Below are 14,253 nucleotides of genomic sequence, written 5' to 3' on the forward strand. Positions count from 1 at the left end.
TAAAATTTATTTAATTTTGTAACCTAATAATTGATTTATTTCTTGTTTTATTTTTACCATTAAATATTTATATATTATGTAAATAAATTTCACGATGGCAATTTACAAATCATAGATTTTTCTATTGATATATAAAATCTAAATAAATAGATTTCCTTCTTCCTATTATGATTTAAAACTAAAATATAAAAAATGGATGAATAATTAAAAAAAAATATATTATTAATGTCTAAAATTTTTTTTTTTTTAAACATTCTAAAATGCGTGTGTTAAAATTATTAACTCAATTCATCAAATTATTAAGCAAATTTTATTTACATATAAAATTTTTATTAAAAAAATAATAACTATTCATACTTGTATTAAAAATCTTCTTAAATAGGACTTTTATTAAGAGTTTTTTAAAAATAAAGATTTTAATTTTGTAAATGTGCTAAAGAAGAATGTTTATATTAAGGAATATAACTTAAACTAATTTTAAATAAAAATAATTAAAAATGAAGAATTAAAAAATAAAAATATTCATTTTTCTACATTTAATTGATATTGATATAAATAAAATATATTTGAAGAGTTAATGTGAAAAATAGTAATTAATTAATATAGTTAGATAGAGAGATGTATATAAATATATTACAATTAATATAAAATACAAAACTATTTAGGTGTTTTATTTAAAATTAAAGGCAAGTAATATTAAATAATATTTGAGATAGCCATTAATTAAATCATTCTATCACTCGCTAAATAAATAAATAATTAATTTTCTTAAAATTAATTACACCTTAATTAAGTCAAAATAATAATTATATTTAAGATTTATTTGGAAAACTTTTAATATAAAGATATCAAAGAAAATATTTTAATTGGATCAATTTTATTATTATTTAGGTTATTATGACCTTTAAATATTAATTTTGTGTTTAAATATAATAGCTTCAATGATATTTTATTATTCATCAGTTATATTAGTTATGAATTAGATCATAATTATATTTGTTTTTGAAATTAGTAAAAAATTATGAAAAAATATTTTATTTTGTTTTATAAGATTAAGTTTATTATTTTCTCTTAAATTTCATTTAAAAATGTTATTTAGTTCTTACTAACTTATTGGTCCTTACTCTTACTTATAAGTTTCAGCATTTTAAATTAACCACGAGCAGCGGCATACATCATTGATTGAAACTCTATTTTTTGACTCTGAATCTAGCAGCACTTATATTAAAGTCTTAGCCTCTTCACTTATGGGTTTTATAAATGAGTATTTTCCTGATTATATCTTATCAAGTGTATCATCTTTTGATTTTTCATAAAATGGTGCTATTCCTTGAAGGAATTCATAACACATTACACCGAAAGCCCAAACATCTACGTCGTGGTTATATTCTTGTCCTTTAACTACTTATGGACTCAAATAATCCAAAGTACCACAAAAAGTACTTCTAGTTGACTTGAAATCGCATACTCTACTATAACCAAAATCAGCTAATTTAACAACTCCCTATTATAAATTAGAATTAAAATTAAAAACCTATGTTATAATCACTTATAAAAATAATTACATTTGAAATTAAAAGATTTTCTGGCTTAATATCTCTATGAATGACGTTTCTGCTATGTAAGTAACGAAGTGCGTTGGCTAACTGATATAAATAGAATGCTGCTTCTGTTTCTGTGAAGCGTCCATCAGGTAGAGTTTTCTAATAACGATATATTTCACCACCAGGAGCGTATTCCATTAAAAGATAAAAGTAGTATTCATCTTGATAAAAACCATACAAACGTATAATGTTAGGATGGTTAAGAGACATTTAAATCTTTATTTCATTACTGAATTACTCTTCCATACCCATAGATATCATGTCTTCTTTATGAATCTACTTTACTGCAAATAAGAATCCAGTTTTTTTATCTTAAGCTAAAAATACTTCAGAATGTTTACCCTTTCCAAGCTTCTTAACAAAATAGAAGTCCTTTTCTCCATACTAAGTATTTGGTTATATGTTATTTTAAACTTAATTTATTTGGGTTTCGCTTTATACTTTTGAATTAACTTCATTTTATTTAGATTATTCTTCAGTAATGATGTCATTTTTTGAAGGAATTTAATTAAGAGATGGGCTGAAAGAGATGAGAGTTGGTACTTTTGAAGATGGTTTAGATGAACTGTTGAATTCATTTATAGCTTGGTTATTTTAATCTTAAGTTGCTGCTTATAGTTGTATAATTTGGTGTTCATTAGTTTTATTTGCAGGTGTGTGGTTTTGCATATCTGCTTAGTTTTACGAAAAACTAAGAGATGAAAATACAGGTTATTTAGAAGCACTTAAATCATCCTTTTTAAATGAATCTTTTGAAATTATACTATTTAAAATTAACATTTTAGTTTATCTCAATGGTTCAGTTGTCAGCTAAGAGCAGTTTGTAGAGAACTTTTGTATGGATTCTCTCTCTTCAATGAAGCTTTCATGAGAACCTATACTATCTTTTCCTTCATCATCAGAGTCTTCCACATTGTTAGGTATGTCTAAATGGTGTCTGTCTTTTTTGTTAGAAAAAGATGAAAGTCTATGCTTTCGTTCTCCATATTTTGCTTTTAGTTCGTCTAATTCATTTTCTAAAGCCTTTCTTGATTCATTTGTATTATTTTATGTATTGTCTTTTTATATTTCAGCTAATTAAAGTTTTTAATCAGATTTTACAGGCATCTATGCAACTGCACTTGAGCTTACAAGGTTTTGGCTATTTATTTATATATTAGACGAGTATTCAAGTATGTTTTAACTTCTAAAGATATTATCTTAATCATTCTTTTAACTGGTTAAATTATAGATATTACTAGTATCTGTTTTATTTAAGATGTAAGGTGATATAGAGGAAGATTAGGTGTTCAATGAAAAGTCATTATAATTTAAAGTTCCATTTGCATTACTATTAGCATTATTGATATTATTATTCGTGATATTGTTGCTAGTGTTCACTTATGAATTCACAGTTAATACCGATTATAAGTGTTTTTTCATATCATTTCTTTTGATTTCTTATAAGATTTTGTCAACCACACTTTGCTAATTTTATTAACTGCTAATATTGCTATTACTATTGTTATTATTTGTTGTAAATTCATTATTAGTTCCTGCATTACCTCTATATAAAAGTTGTTAATACTAACTTGAAACTGTAGAAATATTTTTGCTTATTGTGTTTTGTAAAATACCTTTAACATCTAGATTTAAATTCTAAATTGACTACAATAAATTTGAATTAGGTTATTTTGTCTATTAAGCTTAAGTAGCACCATTTATTTGGGGAGAATTTTTTAATTATGACTCTTCATAGCTACTTCTTGTTTGTAGTTGCTACTATGATTATGTCTACTATTACTATTGCTTATCTATGCTAATTCCAGATGAATTCTTTCTTCTAATTTCATCAAGAATTTTTTCTACTTACTCAGAAGGCTTAATTTCATCCAAGGCTTTCTGATAGCTTATTTCAGAATTTCTTTTTGTTGATAAATTTGATTATTACAATTAATTATCTTTTGTTTATTACTTTTATTAATCTCCTTCATTAATTGCTTATGTTTAACTTTAATTAATGGGTTTGACTGTCGAAGTAACAGAAATTGATGCTGAAGGTAAGTTGTTGTTTGTTCTATTAGTTGTTAAACCACTTGCTGTAGTTACTGCATAATTAATGCTAGAAAGTATGCTATTACTTGATAAATCATTTTATCTTACTGTTGGATGAGCATATTGTAAATTAGGACTATTATAATAACTGCTGATGTTTGACTGAAATTAGTTTTAGCTGTTATCAATAGATTATTGTTAAATAGGAAATGAGTCTGCTTACTTTTTTTCCTGATCGTTGAAGTTAGCTTAAACTTTCTTAATAGGTGATATCGAAGAATCTAAATTAGCATGGCTTAAGTTATTAAATTAAAAGGATGAAGGATTTTGATTTTAAATATTATTATTGAAATTTATTGAATTATTTAAAGTAGAGAAATATGACAAATTAACTGCTTAGTTTTAAGGAATAGAATTAATCAAATTATTATTTGTGCTTGTAATTAAGGAAGTGTTATTTATGCTTTAATTAACCAACGAATTTATATTTTTATCATATGTGTGAGAAACTGTAAAATTGGCATTTGGTAATATTCTGTTGTTTATATTTGAAGATCCATACATATACTTTTGGGATTGAATAGAATAATTATTTTGGTCTATTGAGTTAGATAGCTTATTGCTTGTTAGTGTTGGTGTTTCTTTTGTAATTTAATTTGTATTTTATTGTGTGTATTAAATTCCATTTGTTTAGTTATTTTTATGTTATCCTATATCAGAAACATTAGTGGTATTACTGATAGTAGCTTTTTATGTTTCATTAGTATTACGATTCATTTTATTAAAAAAGTAATCATTGTAGATTGTATTACTGTTGTTCACAATGTTATTGAAACAGCTTGTATTTAAATTTTACTGATTTTATAAATTATTCATTTATGGAGTAACTTAAAAAAGATCAGCGCGGTTTGTGAGAGCATTCTGTAGTTTATCAGAATTTTATCTCATAACAACAGGTTTTGCTTCAGTTTTTTTCTCGTTTTGTGCAATCTAGTTAAGAGAAGCAATTTGTGTTGGGTTATTAAGTGGCAATTCGTTTTTATTCTCAACTTATTAGTCTTTATGACCAGTTACTGTATTTGAATTATAGTTTGGTATTTGATTTAATTAGTAGCTTCTACTAGGGATACCTTGAGCAGTTTAATTAAATATTCTTTAAGGTATTGTTTACACTTTACTTATTTCTTTACTTTTAAGATGCTTAAGAATGTCATCGATTGATTAAGTTTTTGAATTTATAGTATTTATGTTTGTTGAATGGGTCTTTTCATTTGGATAATTGTTACTGCTGCTTTAATTAAATGTCATAGAATTCTAGATAGAAGGATTTTGTGAATTAGTTTAAGAAAAATATTGTTAAGTCTAAGTAGCACTAGTTTGAGGAACTTTGCTTATACCATGAATTCCTGCTGATTGAGGGGAATTAGGTATATTTTAATGAATGCTTCCTGTGTTAGAGTTGTTTTTACTGACATTTAAACTTTGATCGATATATTAAAATTGTATATTCTTAACATTAAGCAAGTTTTAACCACTAAATTATTAATTATTCTGCTACTACTAAGACTGCTGCAACTATTACTGTTATTATTATTATTATTACTACTTTTTTACTTCATTATTAGTTATACTATCTGAGCTTACTGGTGGTTTTTAATATTTAAATGAAGAAATATTCATAAAATTTTATTAATCAGGATTTTAGATTAAATTTTTGAAAGCCTAGTTCTGGTTTTATGTTATTTATTAGCTACTGTCATTGTTTACAAATTTGTTTTATTAAGAATTTTATTATTTCATTGGAGAAGGATGCAAGTTAAGCTATGAATCTGATTATATGCGGCTTTACTGATTCGATGCTAAATCATGTGAACTTATGTTTCCCTTAAAATATAAAATATTAGCTTCAGAGCTGTTTTATGATCTATTATTGCCCTTTGGAGTATTTATATTCATATGACTTTAGTTTTAGTAAGAGTGCAGCAATTATTTACTTGGAGTAGTTGATACAATCTTTTATTACATTTATTTTTTATATTTGTCTAGATCATCTAATTGTTATGATGAATTATTTTAAAAATTTGATGTTTGTATAATATTTATTGAAGGTTATTATTAATAAATAGCATTTTAGCTTTAATTAATTAAACCATTAGATCCTACTTTAGAAATTGAGCTCTATGATTAGGTAGCATTTATGTTGCTGACTTGAGTTGCTGCTTGTTTTAAAGTATGCTACTATGGTTAATTATATGCTATATTACTATTATTTGTGCACTATTATGGTGTTGTATTAAATTGATCTTAAAATGATCTACGATCTGGAGGAAGTGTTTATCTTTTGTTTACTTCTCTCTAAGTTACAATTCCTTAAGGTTGATATTAATTTTATGTTTATGCTAATTAACTTTATTTCTTGTTAGCAGATAATATTGCATCGAGATCAATCTTTCCTACTTAAAGATAGTTCTTTTATGCGGTTTGTGTTCCTGTAATTTAGTATAACTAGTTATTTGAATTAGTGTTGGCTTTTTATTGGATACCTTATGCTTGCTTCTCTATTATTAATTTAAATACAATGAATATATAGTTAATCATAAAATACTAATTTTGAAAGTTCAATATTCCTTGAAAATAAATAAATAAACTTACTCATTGCTGCTTATAACGTAGAAGCTTATTATCCTTAAAATTCATTTATTATAGGTTTGGATTATATAGTTTAATTATCTGTATAATTGCTATTTTAGTACTTTACATCGCTAGAACTCTTGAAATGCTAATTACTACTCCTTAATGTCTAAATTTTATCAATAATTCTTTTTGATTCCTCAGAAACATAATTTTATGACTGAGGCTATAGATGCTACATATACATTTTAGTTGGTCTTGAATAGAAATATTTAGAATATCCTTTATGATTATAAAAATAAATAAATAATTATTTTGAATTAGCAAATATGCTAAAAATAAGCTGATAAAAAACAAAGAAATACAGCTGAAAATGAAATGGGAAAAACTTAAGTTTATAATATAACTTAAAGAAATCAAACAAGTAAAAAAGTAATTAAGTAACTTATAAACTAAATCAAATTCAAATCATTACTAAATCTACTTCTAAGTATACACTTCTTTGTAGTAGTAAGCAAGTAATCTCTTTCTTTATTTATCTAAAGTAAAGGGAAGTAATATAAATAATTATTATATTATCTTTATAAATTTTTTATTCTTCTTTTTCTTTACTCTTATTCACTCTCAATGTGTAATTTGATAATATTGCATCAATATTAAGAGATTTGTTTGTTAATTAATTAATTGATCAATCATTATTTCTTTCTTCCTTTAATTTATTTATTAACTAATACAAACATATATTCATGCATGTATAATACATACATTCTTTCATACATGATCTCTATCAGTTTATCTTTTCAAAACCAAGCAATCATAAAATCTTCGACATATATATATTTACTATTGATCACAAACTGTCTTATTTAATTTTCATTTGTCTCAAAAACTTTATATATAATTCCATTCATATAAAATTAGATAAAAGTCTTGCAATTGTTTATATTATAGCCATCAATATTTCATTAGTACTTCAAAAATAATAATATATAAAAAAGTATGCAGAAGCAAGTATATCTCCAGTAAATTTTGACTGAAATTATTCTAAAATTGCTTAATTACCTAAATCACTCATAGCGATGTACATAATTATTTATTTAATCAGTAAAAAAGTATAAAATTCATTTATATTTTAGAGGCTTAAAATCAAAATATGCCAGAAATCGTTTACTCAATTTTATTTTAAGGATTTGCATTCTTATTTTGCTTTTTTAAATTTATTTTCTAAACTAAATTTCTTTTAGAGGTAATTTAATTTAGATTAATAAAATGTAAATTAGTTATCTAATCTTTATAACCACATATAATTTTCTATTATTTTATATGCTAAAACTTTTAACATTTAACTAATTCCTAAATTATATACTACATTTATTTTTACATATATAGAAATTATGTTTTTTAAATGGAGAATATATTATATAGCTTTTTGAAAATTTGAGGGCAATAGATTTCAATAGTTCGAAGCTGAAGATAAATTAAATATTAAATAGAGTAGATCTGTTTTTATATTAGCAGTTTTTTATTTTAAAGGGTCTCACTCTAAAAAAGAATATAAATTTGAATTATCCAGATAAAAATTTAATGATTAATTTACAAAAATATAATTTTAAAATCTAAGAATTTGTCTTATATATAACTATGGTTTATGAAACTTGTTTTATTTTAGTTAGTTATTAATGGTATCAAAAAATTTACTTTAAAAAATTAGTGACTATCAATATTTATCTTCACTTTCAATTCAAGCGTGTGTGTGTGTGAGTAAATCATATGAAAAAAAATTCAATTTGAGTAATTAAAAATTATAGATTCACTTTTCAAATAATCATTCTCAGGACTTATGATTAAATTATTCTACTTTACAAGAAAGAAAATAACTTTAGATTACAATTAATATTCAAATTAAATAAAGACTTGATATGTTAGATCATAATATTTTATGTATAGTTCTAACTAATTCTTTTTGAGTAAATTAATTTCTTCAAATAGAGTAAATTTAAATGCATAACTGAATAATTTCATAGAAATAGAAAATTTTAATGAACAAATAGTCATTTACTCTTATTTTATTTTTTTGTAACGACTTTAGTAAGGAGAGTTTAAAAATTAGATAATTTATTATGAAACTCATGCTTAAATAATTTTGAATAAAAAACTTTTAGATAAATTTTAATAATTTTTATTTCGTTTATCAATTTTTTAATAAGTATTTAAAACTCATCAATGTAAATTTGATATATAAGCTCTAATTTAATTATAACAGATTTTAAATTTGATTGATTTCTCATAACTAGTTAAAATAAACTTAGCATAATAATATCTCATACAGGAATAGTTTTAAGCAAATAGTTGTTTAAATTTTTTTGAAAAGTGTTTACTTTAAGATAGGTAGGATATAATTTGCATTTATAAATATTATAAATTTAAAATATCTTTTATAATTATAACAATCATTGTAAAATAAATAAACTTTTTACTTTAATTAATTTTAGTAATCTCAAATAAATGAAATTATAACAAAAAACTACTTCAACATATTTTTAATAATAAAAATATTAAGTAATAAGATAAATTTTTTTAAATAAAATTAAGGATGAATTTATTTATTTTAAAAAATTTTTAACAAAATTATTACTTTTAATATCTTTTTTAAATCTACATTAAATCTTAAAAAATGAATAAAAAAATTTTTGAAGTATTAAAAATAACACATTTTAATGATAAGATGATAATCTATTTATTTGTACATTAATTTATAATTTCAATTAAAAAATTCTTTTCTTCATATTTAAAATTAGTTCTACTCTGTTGACATTGTTATTTTTTTAACAAAAAGAAGTTTAACTTAAAGACTTTAAGTATTTACTAATAAAATTAAAACTATATGAAAAAGTATTTAATAAATATTTAAAGTAAAGATAGATACATTCATTTAAAAAATAAATGGAGTTATTGATATTATGAACATTTTAAACATTCATTAATTTTTTTAGATGAATTCTGATTGAATAAAAATATGAAACTAATGTTAGATATATCTCAATTTTTTTTTTCAGTAATGAAATTTTAATCATTTACTCATACAATGTAGATAAGTATTTTGTTCATCAAATGAAAATTGAGATTATCAACAATTTTTTTATGAATTAATTCTTATAAAATTATTTTGTAAATATGTAAAAATCAAGCAATTAATTTTTGCATATTTTACCTTTTGTTTTTACTTTTTAATTTCTACAAAATTTTTTATTTGAATAAAGTAATGCATATTTTTTTAATTATTAACAATTTATTAGGTAATTTAAAAATATATTTAAACCTCTCTTTTTTATCCACTAAACAAAACAAAGATTAAGAATTTAGTTTGATCTTTACCAACGTTCATAAGCTATATATTTATCTTATCTAATAATTGTTTTTTACTTATAAAAGTAAAAGATATTAAGTTAATCACTTAATATATCTAAATACCTTTATTTCCTGAAATAACTAATTATAAAGTTGACTTTTATATTATTGGCTAATATACATACAAAAATCTAAAATTTAATATTTTTTTTCTCATCGATTATTTAGAGCTTTTAATTTTTTAGACAGAAATATCTACTTCAAGATTTTTAATATGTTTAAAATCATCAAATTTATTTTAATTTTTTCATTAATTTTTTATTATTAATTTATATATATATAGTAATAAAATAAATATCAAAAATTAATATATAACTGAACTCTTTTTCAAGTGTTGAAACAGCAACATCATCTCTAATAGGCTCAATAAAAATAAATTAATAAAAAGATTCTAAAAATAATAAAATTTGATTGAGTTTTTAATAGTTTATTTTTAATTCATACTAAAATAATTAATGAGGGCACATTTATTTATATGTTTAGAATAAAATAAAATGAATTTTCAAATAGATTTATTAGAAATAAATTATATTTTGAAAAAATGATGAATTTGAAGCATAAAGTAATTTATCCTAAAATACAAATTTATTTAACATCTGAATGAATTAATAGCCAAAAAAAAAATAATATGATATTTAGTAGTTATTATGAGAATCAAATATAATTAAATCATCTTCTGACAGACTCTAAAATCAAAGTTATTAAAATATAAAAAATTAAAAGAATTATTATTTATCAAGTAACTTTATAGATATAATAAAATTAAAATGGCTAAGAGTTTAAGATCAAAGGTAAAGAGAAGATGGAGAGCTTTAAGAAGAAGGGTCATCGATGAAGCTGTTATAAAACCTTTATGCGAAGAAATGCACAACAAGATCAAGGCAACAGTAAATGGCTATGAATACAGACAACCTAAAAAGCCTAATGCATTCAAAAACCCAGATGATCCTAATGCTGAATTCCCATAATATGTACCTCCTAAAATTATCGACATGAGAAGTGCTTATCTCCCTATCGGTGGTGATGAATGGGTTGGTGCAAGACGTAAAAAAGTCACTGATGTTGAAATTATAGAAGACAAGCTCAATGGCACTACAGATCTATAAGAATAATAAGAAATTGAAGAAATATAATAATAAATGGAAGAGAAAGAATGGGAGTTCGAAGATGACAACAAAGTTTAGGAAGAAGGTCCTTCTAAGAGATCTCTCCTTAAGAAAATAGGTAAAAACAAAAAGAATCCTACTAAAAATGGTCGTGCCACAAAAAGCAGAAAGATTCTTACTAATTTCTGAAGAGAGTTAACAACTTTAATAAAATTCTTATAAAAATATAAAATTAGCTCCATTACTTTTAAATATTAAAAATTTTTAGAGTTTAAACTAAATTAAAAGTGGGTTTTTCAAAAACAATCTTTTATCTACATATTCACCAGTCAATTATCAAAAAACAAGAATAGGCTTTCATTATATACTACCACAAAAAATCAATCAAGCTTGCTTTTTGTTAAAAGATTGCTTGTCAGTTAATAAATTAATAATAAAAATAATAATAATTATAGTAATAACTTCAAGTAAAAAGTGTAATTTAAGCTCTAAACTTAGCGAAAATAAACCCAATTATATTTATTAAATAATTGCAACTGTAATTCTTTTCTAAATAATTATTTTATCTTTCTAATTAATCATTTCACTTATCTCCTTTTGCATGTATTTATATAATTGCATTCATTTTTCTCTATTGTTTATTTGATAATTTTCTTCTACTTTCAAAATTTTAATTAACTCTATAAAATTGTCTTAATTAAAAATTCATCATTAATCTTAATTTTTTTAAAATGAACAAACTAAAAGCTAAATGAAGTTCATTATTTAAAATATTAACATCAACCAAGTTAAATTTATAAAATATTTTTAAGATATATATTCATACTTAGTTTATCTCTTTGTTTATTTGATAAACAAACATATGCAAAATTTCGAAGATACAATGTTTTTAATTTTCTTTACCTTCATTAAGTAAACCTAAATTTATTTTAAATCTTTTTTTTATTTATTCATATTTACATAATAAATTCATTTTTAAATAAATTAGATTAAACATTTTAAATAAAAAAAACTTCTCTTTTTAATAAAAAGCTTTTTTCTTTTTTTTGAAGGCAAAATATTTTTCAAATTTTTTCATGAAATGAAAATGATTTATATATAAATATATATTTAATTTTTTCTTCTATTTTATTTTATTTTACTTTTATTTGTTTTTAATTATTTTCAAAATTAACAAAAAATAATCATAATGTTATTAAAAATTGTTTTAATTTTCTTTTATTTAAATTCAGTATCATTTATTTACATTTAAAATAATGATTCTATATTAATTGAACATAATACATGCATTAATTTTCATTTTATTTTTGGTTAATTATTAAGTGTTTTTTAACTTTTATAATAAATAAAACTTAGTCATTTAATTGATATTGTTCAAAGATATTTAAATATTCTTGTTTAATATCTATTAAAGATTTATAAAGCTTTATCTGTCATTTTTAATGTTGTTGTTTGTTTTTGATCATATTAATGATAAGAAAACTTTTGAACTTCACACAAAAAAATATGAATAAGAATTTTGATTTTTAAGAAAAAAAAAATTATAAAGGTAGAGCAAAATTGTTATTACTTTGCTTACTTGTTTATAAATGATACTAAATATGCTTAATGGATAATTTAACCTCAATCATTTTTTGATTAATCAGTTTTATAACTTTAAATTTGTATTTTAATTTTTACTTTGTTTTTAAATTTTATCTTTTTTTATATATTTATTTCAAAACTAACTTAGAAATAAAACAGTAATAATTAAATTTCAACAATACCTTAAACCGTATAAATTGTTGTTATAAACCAAACAAAAACCTCTAAGGGAACTTAATAGTGTGGTATATCTTAATTATAAAAAATATTGCAAAATTGTATTGAATATGTTATTTATAAGTTATTAAATATTTACATCAACTAAATATTCTAATTTATAATATTTTCTAACTTCATAAAATATTCATTTTTGTATTTATAAAATTGTAAATTCCTTTAAATGTTTTTCACAAGTTTTTAAGATGAATACTACATCTATTTTAACTGTTTAATTTATTAAGATTAATTATTTATAAAATTTAATCTATTGCACTTAAAAAATTTTTAGGAAATAATGTTAAATTAAGATTGTTACTTTTCATATTTAAGTATGATTGGCATTTTTTTATTTCCTTCATAATAAAAATTATTGTCAAAAATTGACGACCTATTGAAAAAATTTGTTTTTTACAGGTTTGTTGCTTATTATTTAATATAATTTATTTTAAAATATAAATAATTAAAATATTAAGTTTTTTCTAATCTTAGAAGAAAACAAGAAACTAAGTTGACTTTAAAAATGGAGAGAAATAAAAGAAAATATCTTAATAGTTCTTATAAAAAATTTAATTTTTAACTATAATTTTTTAATTCTTTTTCAATTTAGAATATTCTAAAGATACTTTAATAAATGTTTTAAGTAAATATTTCTTACTAAAATAATGAGCACTATAAATTTCATTGATGATAGCATAGATAGCTGAGAAGACGTTATAATAAATTAATGATTTTTACTTTTCTTTTGATAAAAATGTTTAAATTTTGCTTGAATCTAGCCTTTTAGTCCATTTTTACTATTTTATATCTAGAAGCAAAAAAAAATGCTCAAAAGTTAAGTTGCTTAATATAAATAGAAAAGTAGCTCTGAATTATTTATATAGTATTCAAAATAATATACTGCGACTTATTTGATTATATAAAAACAGATGTGACAAATTATCATAAAAGTTGAAGTAACAAAAATATTTGAAGTAATCATAATTTGTCATTCTTTGAAAACTTATCAAAAAAATATCGCATCATATAAAATAAGAAACCTATTTGATAATATCTTTTTGATATAAATTGCAATCAGAAATTTACTAAGGACGTACTTAGGATTTGTCTCAAATTTATAAAGTAAAGATGTTTTGCAAATCTTGGTGATGAGGGTCTCTTTACAAAAACATTTTAATATTAAAATAAAATATATTTAGAAACAATAGGTTTAAGTAAGGTTTGATAGGGCAAATGAAATATTCTAGTATAAAAAAATTATAAAATAGGTCTAGCATCGAAGATATAGCAAGTATACTGCTTTCTTTTTTTAGATTTAGTATATTTTTGCTGATGCGTCTTACTATTTCTGGAAATTAATCAAGATTTTAATTTTGATCAATTAGTTTATTTAAAAATGGATCTTTAATTCAATCAGAAAATAAAAAATATAATAGGGCAAACTAGATACCCAAGCAGTCAAGATAGCATCATTAGAATCTAAAGTGTAAATTTTATCAAATTATCATTGAAATAATGATATACTATATGATTAAGGTCGATATTTTAGGAAAAAGCATATAGTAAGGACAGTTAGTAATAGTTTTAAATACAAGGCAATTATGAAATATGAAGAAATGTTTGCAATAAATTTCAGCAAAAAAACATGAGTAAAAAGTTGTTAAAAACAT

The 14,253-nt window shown here is 21.7% G+C and overlaps 2 protein-coding genes across 2 annotated transcripts; one reads left to right on the forward strand and one right to left on the reverse strand. All coding sequences in view use genetic code 6, as the record gives it.

The window, feature by feature from the left end:
* Positions 1-1,078: 1,078 nt before the first annotated feature.
* TTHERM_00487050 (kinase domain protein) lies at positions 1,079-6,832 on the reverse strand (the record flags this gene model as incomplete). The annotated part of the gene is made up of 4 exons (XM_001032917.2): positions 6,745-6,832; positions 6,291-6,551; positions 1,566-6,196; positions 1,079-1,504 (listed from the first exon to the last, which is right to left on the reverse strand). Exons 2-4 carry the CDS (start codon positions 6,514-6,516, stop codon positions 1,079-1,081), a joined length of 5,283 nt encoding a protein of 1,760 aa, XP_001032917.2. The 5' UTR covers positions 6,517-6,551; positions 6,745-6,832.
* A 3,868-nt stretch (positions 6,833-10,700) lies between these two features.
* On the forward strand, positions 10,701-11,429 carry TTHERM_000487089 (transmembrane protein, putative; the record flags this gene model as incomplete). The annotated part of the gene is made up of 1 exon (XM_012799070.1): positions 10,701-11,429. The coding sequence occupies one exon, from the start codon at positions 10,701-10,703 to the stop codon at positions 11,427-11,429; it is 729 nt and encodes a 242-aa protein (XP_012654524.1).
* Positions 11,430-14,253: the final 2,824 nt, after the last annotated feature.

The sequence above is a fragment of the Tetrahymena thermophila genome (genome assembly GCF_000189635.1).
Source record: "Tetrahymena thermophila SB210 genomic scaffold scf_8254527, whole genome shotgun sequence".
NCBI classification, from domain to species: domain Eukaryota; phylum Ciliophora; class Oligohymenophorea; order Hymenostomatida; family Tetrahymenidae; genus Tetrahymena; species Tetrahymena thermophila.